Source organism: Leptosomus discolor, chromosome 8 (assembly GCF_034619465.1).
Source record: "Leptosomus discolor isolate bLepDis1 chromosome 8, bLepDis1.hap2, whole genome shotgun sequence".
Classification (NCBI taxonomy): Eukaryota; Metazoa; Chordata; class Aves; order Leptosomiformes; family Leptosomidae; genus Leptosomus; species Leptosomus discolor.
In genome coordinates, this window is record NC_141398.1 from 32,173,792 (window position 1) to 32,185,376 (window position 11,585).

At 39.3% G+C, this 11,585-nt stretch overlaps 1 protein-coding gene across 1 annotated transcript; it reads right to left on the minus strand.

Moving 5' to 3' along the window:
* Nucleotides 1–10,410: 10,410 nt before the first annotated feature.
* On the minus strand, nt 10,411–11,190 carry LOC147414970 (uncharacterized). Its single transcript, XM_086469543.1, has one exon. The coding sequence runs from the start codon at nt 11,188–11,190 to the stop codon at nt 10,411–10,413; it is 780 nt and encodes a 259-aa protein (XP_086325669.1).
* Nucleotides 11,191–11,585: the final 395 nt, after the last annotated feature.

Sequence of the window (11,585 nt, forward strand, 5' to 3'; positions counted from 1 at the left end):
TTAAAGAGCCCTAAATGGGGCAGCTCTGCTCTAGTTTAAGTCATTCATTCCTCCTCATTAGAAACCATTGCTCACCAATGTTAAAGACTTCATTTTGATTTGAGGTTGTGTCATTTGCAGGCCTTTTGCTTCTCTGGCATCTGGGTGGGAATGCTTGCGTTTACATGTCTCCAGCTCTGAGGTTTACTTGGGCAATTGGCCAAAACATGGTTAGTTCAAAGTGTAAGCTTTGGGGTTTTTAAATTACTAGTATTACTATTATTTTGCTGAAGAGAGAGGCCTTGGCCCTGAAGGCTTCAGCCTTTAACATGTTCTTGTTCATAAGACACTTCTGTCATTTGAGGGGGAAAAAAACATTAACAAGGAAGCTCCACTTCAAAAAACAAACACAAATCCTAACAAACAAAAAATTCTGTCTAAAACACATACATTTTCCCATGATAAATAATTATTTAGAGATGTGAAAAATTCATAAGCTCTTACTCTAATCTCTGTAGCTGCCCTCTGCAGAGACCGAGCTTGGCCAGGAGAGCCTTGTGATTTTCAGGCTGAGCAAGCATGAGCTGATTTGGAACCAATTTTATATCAAAGGCAGAAACTGCACAGAGCTCAGGTGCCAGACCCCGTTTGTGGTGCTGATGAGCACTATCAATAAACCTCTGCACTTTTACGAGAGTGAACTGCTACTCAGCAGCACAGGGAAGATCCCTGGAAATAACAGTAGCTGCTCCAGTCCACTCCTGCATTTTGTTTCTGCCATTAGTTAAGTGCTTATGGGCCCCTCCGATCAGCTCACAAGCATTGGAAGTTTCTGTATTACCAACTCCTACTGAATTTCATGCTGGCTCATGTTCTGTTGGAGAATCACCTTTTGGAGTCATGTGACTTCAGCTTTTATCTTATTTTTAAAAAAAAACTTTCCAAACTGGATGTTGCATAGAAAAGAATAAACCCTAGAGGCTTAAAAAAAGCACAGTTAATGAAGAAGCAAGAATTTTTTTTTAAAATCACAAGTTTTGCACCTTCGGAAGGGCAATCCTACCGCCTTTTTTTTTTTGGGGGGGGGAAGTAGAGGGGGAATGAAAAAAAATCTTTAAACTCTTCCTGACAAATAACTTTAATTTTGAATCTCTTCTTCTATTACCTTCTCTCTGCAATCCATACGGTAACTCTTAGCACAGTTATTCATTTCAAGATTCACCTTCCCACATCTTTTCCTTGTGTACAAAAAAAAAAAGCCAAATGGAAAAAAAAAAATCACCAAGAAGGTTTATGTTGTTTGTCTTGTCTTTAACGAAAGAACAAAGCTCACAGACTACCCAGCTCCCACAGGGGCCTTTTTTTATGCAATCTTAATGATAATTAACTGACAGTGATTGATTGCCAGTACTGAAGTAATAGAAGATACAACAGCACCATTCTATCCAATTCACTCTTCTATTTTTTTTTTATGAGTCCTTGTTTATTTCTGGATAACATCAAATTAATTGTTTGTCCAATTTGAATTTCACATTTAAAGTTTATCTGAGACACATTTGCCCAACTGTTCTGTCACCTGGCTAACTGGAGCTTCATATCCTTAAATTTCATTCTGTGTCAGCTTTAGTGAAGGCAACTACTTTTGCGTTAGAAATACAAGAAAACACTCGCATACATTTCCATATGTTTTGTAGGTAAAAGTATTTCTACTGGAAAATGGGCCCCAGCTCACTGAGGCCATACAGAATTTTTTAATATGTCCACATGGAATTTTGTTGAAGGGACCATGAGTCTTTTTTAGTGTAATTTCAAAATATTGTTGTTAGCATTGTAGACATCTCTAGGGGTATTTTTATATACACCGAACTGTTTTATTACAAAATCACCTTTGCTGGAAAACTCCCAGAGTCTCATATCCAACTCTCGTCTTGTTAAATCTTACAGCATCTCATGTATTGTCTAGAATGACTACATGAAATGACTATATTTTATGCTTTATTCTTCAAATCCACTGTTTTAAATAATTGTTTCCATTATGCTGGTTGTGTCAGCCTTAAAATTTTATATATATATATATATATATATATAATCAACTGTTTTAAAAGCTTTTTGAAGAGGTCTATTGCTTTACCATGAAAATGGTCCAATTTGAAATACCTGTTACACAGAAGACCTCATGTTTTAAATTTCTTCATCTGACAAGTGAATTCTCTCTAGTATTTTATCACTTGTTACATTTAAATGATATTATTTTAACTGCTTTTCTGAAGGACTCTTTCTTTTATTGGTTGAAAGAAAAATAAGTTCTTTTTAGACATGCCATGTTTCCTTTACAACTTCATTGCCCTTTCAGTGTGTCATTGCATATAACAAAATGCACACAATGCATCCCTTGGGAGTTGAAGCTTATCACGGTGCAGTACTTTCAAAGTGAGTGGTTTATACCATTTGGCACCCCGAGGACATGTGAGGTGACACCACTGATCTCTCAGGAGAGACATCACTGATTTCTTGTGGGTCTTGCTGATGAAGAAATAAGTCAATAATTATATTTTGTAAACTCTAGCAGCCTTTTTTTCTTCCCCACCCCCCATAAGACAGAGATTGTGGTAAAACTGTATCTGCCTGGGCCTAAAGGCATGTTTGAGTTTTGCTTACCTTTATGCCCTCCTTGATGACAGTAACAAATCAAGTTCAAGCACCCTGTACTGAAGGATCCTTCATTGAGTCAGACACTGCTAAGCCTTGACTACTAGGAAGACTCCCATAGAGGTCTATCGACAAGTCTCAATCATCTGTACAGGTTATTGCTCAAAGACAAGGAACACCTCTTTCCACCCAAGCACTGCCTGCTGTCACTGAAGCATCCTTTTCCAATACAATCAGTAATCATTTGACACACGAGGGACTTCCAGAATTATGGCAAAAAACCCCACTATGAGAAGAACTAGTGGCCATGGATCATGCATTTTCAAGCACTAGAAAAGATGGGCAATACATAAATACCTCCTTACTTAAATGACTTTTGAGGAATGCTTTCCTTAAGAATAGGCTAGGAAACATTGGTCTGTGCACAAGAGAACATACCCCTGCCTCCTGCAGAAACAACATGGTCCCGCAGACAACTACAAACGGAAAAAACTATTACAAGAAAACCAAAGGTGATTTTTTTTCATTCAACTGAAGGAACAAAGCAGCAACAACAAATTATTTTGTGTTAAAAGATGTCCTTAATTTTATGCTAGTGACCTATTATAAAACAAAACAACAGCTCGACCAATCTTCCAAGTCCCCTGTGCTGAGCTATCGCTTTCTTTCATCAAGGCACAGGTACAGATTTGTGAACTTCTCCTGCCAATGGAGCCAACTTTGTGTTTTGGTACTTTTACTGCTCCTAATGGAGTCAGCTGCCAAAGTGCTTTATAGCTGGAGACTGGATTACAAAAGACTTGGATCAAAATGGCTTCAGCATGTTTCAGGACAGAATCCTATTTACCTATACAAATAGTCAGAGAGATCATCCTATATAGCAGAAGCACAGCTGCTCTCTCTACTGTCTAAATCAAGCTTTCATTTCTCTGTTCAACTCTTAGGTCCACAGAATGAGGAAAGATGAAAGAGAGGGACTTAATCTCATTATGCCTTGTATGCTGTTAACTTAGAGTAATCCATTTGAAAGTAGCAGCAGGCAGATAAATACCCTGGAAGCAACAGAATCTGCACACACTGAAGAGCGATGTGAAAGCATAGCAGTAAATTACATATTCTAGTCCCTAGTTTCAGTGTCTGAAGATTTGGACCAGGCCTGTTCTCCTAGCTCCTGTGGCACGTGCCTGTCACGTGAGCAATGGAAGTCCTGCCTGCCAGCTAGGGATAACCTGGAGGAGATCAACAACTCTGCCTTTGTTGTGACCCCAGTTTGATTTGAAGAGCTGAGGCCTTACAGACGAAAAATGGAGGAGACATTTCTTCAACTGCATGTACTTCAGAAAAAAAAAAAAAACCAAAAAAAAACAGAAAAATGAATGACACACAAACCTTGTATCACTTTCTCTGGAAAGTTTCTTTCCAAAACAGAAGTATTTAGATAAAAATATTTCCTTCTCTTCAAATTTTAGATACACTTGGAAGAGAGCTGTATTTGAAGCAGGATGCTTGCAGGATCATACAAATGTCTGCTCCAATTAATGGGAACAGAGTTTATTTCTCAGGAAAGGTCTAACTCCCTTTGCCCCACTGAATTTCAGGCAATGTTTTTTAATGCAGTTTGAAGGTTGTTATCAGGCAAGCAACAGTCTCTTTCCAGAGTGGATAAATTAACAGATTAAAAGCTCTGCTAGTGTCATGACTCTGTATACCCAATTCTATTCTTATCAGGTATACTGATTGCCAAAATAACATTTTACTTAGGTCCAGATGCTCAAGCTTCCCTGTTATACCCATTTGTACAGGCACCCATTAATTTTGAGCCAGTGTTACTTTGCCCACACCTTATGAAGGGGAATTGGAAGAATGGAAAACAGCCCCTGCTAAACTTGGTGATTCGTCTAAGCAAGTTTTGTTTCAGCAAAGCAAAATTTGTACCAGTCTGCATCACAATTACCTCAGACAAATCTGCCATGATTTGTAATTACACTATTATTTTAAATTAATCCATCCATGAATTATAGTTGTCTTTTGTTTATTCACTTGTTTAGACTGGTCTAAAAAAAATTAGTAAAGCTTTCAGCCATTTATAATAAAAACAAAATTACTAAAAAGACCTACTTTTTTTTTTTAGTTTGCATTAATGAGTTCATCCCAAAATATATATGCAATAATATAGGAAATTAAGTTATAAATGTAGGGATGTGCTCCGAGTCACCATGAAAATCTGCATGCAAATGCATAATAATCACAAATCTACATTATTACAATATTAAAAAATACCTACAATTAAATTATCATGTGGAAATAATCATAATGTTATTGGAAACTCAATTATTGTGGCAACCCTTGTCGGGGAATTAGCAGGCTATGGCAAAGCCAAGTCAGACCTGAATTCATCAAATATATATTATCACAATATTACATGTTCACTTCGATTCCATGCAAAGACAAACATCCTCACTCACTAGTATCTGCTCAATGCATTTGTATTATTCATGAACAACTCTGTGATCTATTATACATACAAAACTGATTGTACGCTGCTTGCCAGAGGCTACAATGCAGAGACACAGAATTAATTTTATTATATACACATGCATGATAATTGTGTAGAATTCGGTCAAATATCAAACTCTGCTCCTGTGCTCCATTATTTTACTTTCCAAAAAGAGGTCTAAGGTCAGCAGCAATTTCTCTTTGGCGACAGTGAAACTCTTTGTCATTTAGAGTAGAAAGTTCCTGGGTACTAATGAGCCTGGAGCTGTGATGAATGGTCACACATCCCCTTCCCTTTCCAACCCCCACCCATCAAAGGGAAAATGTAACTTTTATTGAGATTCTCAAGAATTCCTTGCCCCTCGAACACACAGAAGTCACTTTGGGCTGTAGACTTAGAGGCTTAATTTGTCAGAGACTAAGGCAACTTCTTTCTTTGTTTTGGAGACTGAGCTATGATATGATGATCCAATACAATTAAGGAAACTTTTTCGCAGCTGTAGTTTTATTCCTGTAGGAACTGTTGTTATTTCCAAGACATTTAAGTAAACCTTCCAGAAGTATTTTCACAGGTCTATCTTCCCTGCTACAAGTTTTCATTAAAAACAAACTAACTACCTCCCCCTTTCTTCAATAGCACAGGAGACTGATAGGAAGGCCTTTTTCCTCTTCTCCCAAATCTTCCACATGTTTTGCCAGAAAGAAAGATTAGTACCATCCAAGACACTTGTAACTGTATGGAGACACAGGGAGATAGAAATGCATCAAACCTGAGAAGGGACAAACAAGACACACCACTTCAAAGTCCTGGTCTGGATTCAAATGTCATTGAAAGTCAGTAGGACGTAGGAGACTCAACTTGAACATGTTTCAGTTCAGGTTAATCCAGGTCTAGGGTACTAAAGTGGTATGCGCAAATTTTGACACCAGTAACTACTGTCACTGAGCTTTAGAGATGAGTATTAACTCCCATGTACTGCAGTTACATAAACACCCCTTAGCCCAATGATCCAGAAGAGTTGTTTTGGGCATGAGAAAAAGAAAAAAGTCACCTTTAAAAAAAAAATATCTGTGCGTGCCATTGCCCATGCTGCGTTAAAAATGAAACCCTGAAACATCTCTCCATGTAGTTCCATTCACTCCCAACCTCCATCCACCATCCAGGCTTCTGGCTATCACACTCATCTGTATCTCAGAGCTTTAAGACTAAGGAACATTTACTCCTTGCCCAGTGCATTCAGAGTAGGGTCCCATTCAAGCATGTCCCAAACCTGCTCTTGCATTACTGTGCTGCTTTCAGCAGTCATAAGCAAAAGGTGCATTCCAATGCAATTATAGTCTATATTCTATAACCCTTGTTATAGAAATAAACTGTAACAAGGACTCTAAAACGTTTCCCTAATTCTACTCATAAGCCAGGTGAGATTGTTTAAATCTCATCTTTAAATCTATCTTTTGTATGCTTACGTCATGCCCAGCATCCATAATTTTCATAGCTCTGAGAACAGTGCAGGAAGATCCACATTTAGTAGTACATGGCTCGATAGTTTACCACAATATCATAAATTTACTATAAATTGGTAAAAATCTGCATTGTCCTAATTATGGAATGTGATAGACGTGCAAGCAAATTTCAGGAAGGAGAAGGTGAATGAATACCCAGCACAAGCGGCTCCATCACAAGAGGCAACAATTGAACATGTTAAGCTGGGCTTAACATGCCTGACTCATAGCTACCAACAACAGAAACAGCAAAAACACAGCTCCGACCAGTCTCCAGGGCAGCAGTTTAGCTAACTGAAATGCCGGAGGTGCAGAAGAAAAACCCTTGCATTAAAGAACATCTCAGAAATGCATTTTGTCACTTAATTGTTTTTAACTCCATTCTGTTGCTGAAGATTTCTGATTTTAGGTAGACACAAGCTACACTTTTTCTTTTTAGTGATAGCAACAACTCCAAGGGAGCTGGCACCTTTTAAACATCCCACTGTTCCACGGTAAACCCATGATTATTTGCTGCCATTTCAGGCTGGCTAGGCAATTAGGTATGCAGCAGGACCTTAATGCTCAGGCAGCATCATTTAACTTCAAACTATGCAGTTTGACTTCAGATAAAAATACAGATTTCAAGAAATTTTGTTGAACCTCATCCAAACTACTAAACCTTTTCACCACATGAGGTGATGGAACAATTTGAGAGCACACACTTTTATTAAACCTGACACTGTTGCTCTGTCTGGTATGCCTGAAAACACCTCCATGGGTTACCCATGCCATTCTGGCACTTTCCCAGCTGCTAAAACATATAAAAACATACAAGGAAAAAACTGTAGCTGTTAAGCCATATTTTCCAAGCTTGTAAAATAAACTAATTTTGAAAATTAAGTAGCTGTTAATTGGTTTGACCAACTCCAGTCAGTAGTCACCACACTAGAAACACCAGCTAAACAACAAATTGTTGCTAAGACCGATGTTATTTCCTCAGTTAACCTTTATTTTGCATGTATCCATGAAAGCGCTACATGGAAGGAATGTGCACACACAGAAAAAGTCTTGGCTTCATTTTCTTGCCAGCTATCAGACAGCATTGCTCAGGCACAAATCTATTGGTATTTAATATTCATAGTGCAGAAGCATCTACTGATTCCAATTAGGATCAAAAAATTTTATGAGAGGTGTTGTACAAAAAGATTGTCACAGTTCTGCTACAAAACGCTTACAGTTGGACAGGTTGACAACTATTGCTGCTGTATTATGTGAGAAGTTTTTAACGTTATTCTAGTCACCCTTAAATGCAAATATGACAGTACAGGTAGCTCCATGCAGTAATGAAGGGCATTTCACTTCCTGCAACAAATGCAGGAAAATACTTTACTTCAGCAGCTACTGAGGCAAAATAGCTACTGTGTCTTACCAGATTTTTCTTATGTTTTTGTGCATATATTTTATTTCAGTGGAAAATTCAATGACATGATAGTATTAGTCAAGCTGAATCTAATTTAGAAGATAATTCTTTTTCAAACAAAAAGAGTTTGGCCAAAATGAACAGAAGTATGCATTTTGACTGTCTTCCTAATGGGAACAATTCCATCTCAAAATTCAGTAATATCTTTGAGAATGTGTCACTTCTTCAACATTTCTTTCCCCATGAAAGATGACATAGTAGTGGTTTACTTACATTTGGTTTAGCAGAACACTTACTCTCACTCTTAATCAATGACAAAAAAGCTTTTCTAGTTCATGAAGTACAAAAAAAATAAGAAAAAATGAAATCTTTGCATAGCCCTATTGGCCACGATGAACCTTCCTTCTTGGGACACATATTAAGACAGAACAGGTTACCTTCGAGGTGAGTTTAGTATTTAAGCGTTCTTTGGGAAACCTCCATTACTGACAGAAGAGCTCTCCCAAGGCTGAGCAGAGAGCTGGATGGGGTCAGAGCTCAGGAGTAAGGTCTCCCAGACACATGTGATGCCCAGCTCTCTTCTGCAGCCCACTAAAGGCCCCTGGCAACCCAAATCCTCCAAATGAGGTAGTAGAGGATGCTTCTTCAAATATCTCCTTGATGCCAAGGATGTTTCTATGGTAATTCTGTGTTCAAAGTTATGGGCTCATGCTGCGTGAGAGGCTACACCAGGGCCCAAGGAGATGAATGAACCTATCTAAGGCTGTGCATACCCAGGGGGCTTCCATAATTTGGGGTGCGCAGAAATACAAAGACGGAATAATGACAATGTTGTGCTGTACTTCAATTGTTGAATTACTTCAATACCTTGCTCACAGATGTGTGCATGTGAATCTAATCAACCAAACTCCTTACAGACAGCAGAGATTATTCTGAGATATTATTCCTGCTTCTCCTACAGAAAAAGCACCAGCCTTCCATAACCTCTTGTATACAGTGATGAGTGTGTGCATGCATACACAAACACACACCCTCTCTATACACGCAAAAAAAGCAGCTGAGGATGAAAAGTTTCCTATATATAGCACATTATTCTCAAAAAGATGTGACTTCTAATAGCAGACTCACCTTTTCATGTAGAAAAACACACACTAAAAGCCTGCTTGATTGTTCATCTACCTAAACATTTACAACAGAAAAAGCCAACAGGGGAAAAGGAAAGGTGGCACTATCAGAAATCAATATCTGAAGAAAATGAGATTTTTCCATATCACTTTAAATCCTAGAAAAAGAAGATTTTCAGTATCTTTTCTTCTTGAATCATTTTTTTTGCTTCAGATCCTAAACCAGCACATTCAACTATTCAATTTACTGTTCAATAACAGGGACTCACTTTGTTTTTTAAATGCATACAAAAAAGTTGCATTTTTTTTGCTTTCATTTTCCCTGTGTTTGTTGCATACTGTCATCAAATTCCCTGCAGGCATCCTAACCTTGCAACTGGAGAAACAGAGCTCTAGGGTTTTCCACATGTCTAATACACCTGGATAAAAAGTGTTAATTGTCACAACCTTCTATTAAATGACAGCAGTAAGGCACAAAATATGCTTGATTTGCAGATGCTAGTGCCACTGGGAATTAGCAGCAGATTAATAATTGTGCAGACCTTGAACATTCCCCTGGCACTGCCAGTCTGGGTTTCCAATGTAACACCAGATTACAAGACCTTTTTAGCTTGCTTTCCTAAGGAAATAAGGCTTAGGCAATTGCCCTGTCTCCCTGTGAATGTGTTTGACTGTCCAACCTTCCCACAATAAAGTCTGGTCAATCTGAATATATTTTATAGGAGGGTAAAGGTCACAGACATACAATGGCCTTAGTTTTGTGAAAAACAGGCAGCTAGGTAGATATAATCAAGCCTGAGCTTAAGTGTTTCAAGCATCCTGACTTTCTGGATTCAGGTATTCTTGTGGACAAACGATTCCTAATTCTGGTCATGTTTTGTTAGCACTGAAAGTAGAAGGGAGATGTGCCATATCACATATCCAGCATTTGACCACTTTTACAGATCAGGTGTCAGACTAGGTTCCCAGATGAGGTTTGGTTTTTTTATTATTTTTATTTTTACAAACTTATGCTTCAGCTCCATCACGAGGCAGCTTCTTGCACAGGTACAATCTTTCTCTGGTTTCTTCCAAATGAATTCAGGAGCCGACACTTTACCTTCCCCTTTTTTCCTGCTCTGCTGCTGCTGCTTCCTCTCTGCTCTCAGTGCACATGGGCACTTATTCTTGGGCATGAGGACACCACCCTTACGGCATGCAAGCTTACTGATGGCTCCAGTGGCATTACAAAGCTCATTTCTGCATGCAGCAACACGATTACGGCAAAGGTGAGGGCGAGGCTGAGCGAATGTGTTTCAACACTTCTTTCTTGGTATTTATTACCATGCCATAGCATTCCTGCAATCTGGCCTGCTGCTGCTCCAGCTGCTTATGCAAGCTCCTGATTGAGCGCAACAGCAAAAGGCGTCGGTACATAGCTAGCTGGAGCCGGTACTTCTCCTTTTCCTCCTTTTTCTTGTTTTCTAAGGTCTCCATTACTTTCGCGGTCTTTGTCCAAACCACCTGGCCCAGACTACAAGGGGCTGTATTCCCCTTGGCACTGCTCCCTGCCTGCTGCATGTGGCAGCCCTCAGGGTCGGTCCCAGGCAGGGCAGCTCCATCGGGCACCCTTGGGACCTGCAGCACCTCCAAACTCAGGTCATCAGTGCAGTAAGGGCTTTCGGAGCACAGGGAGGCAATGCCGACAGTGTGCAGGTTGCTGACTGCCGTGGGATACGATGAACCACCTAAGGATGCATTTACAGCTGTCAGATGATGCTCAGCCAACCCAGAGGCTGTCTTCTGTGCCTGGCCACCACTAACCATCTCTGGACCAATCAGGGCTTCTGCCTGGGCCACAACCTTGCTGGAGAGGACAGACAGTCTTTCCGGCACTGATGAGCTCCCCTTGTCTTCATTAAGGCCGGCTAACAAAGGGCTAGCAGAGCATCTGGGGGATGCCTTTACAGCATCACAATTCAGAAGTGGATCTTCATCATCACCATTATTTTGGATCCCCTCTTCATCTCTTGGTGTTACACCTACTGTCTCAGCCATTTATTGCATGAGCTACAGAAACTTTCTGTGGACAAAGTGGAAGCAAGAGGATTTCATTTCCACATACACACACAGAAGTCCAGTGCAGAGTGACATTTGAAGAAAGAACCTCTCTTTATATTTAAGCAATGGACCTATTACTTTTCTAATAAAGGACCACCCTTGGGTCACTTCAGGCCATTTCTTGTGATTTGCATTACATGTTCTTCGAGACACAACATTAATCCAATAATAATTAAAATGATATACTGTACTATTAACATTCTCAAATCTTTAAAGGCAAGTGATCTATCCCTGCAGCATTGGCTGTACTGACTAATTAAACAGAATACAGTTGTAAATGGGCATTGTAAGCACTCTCCCATTTAAGAACACAGCTCTAACAAGTGTAGTTT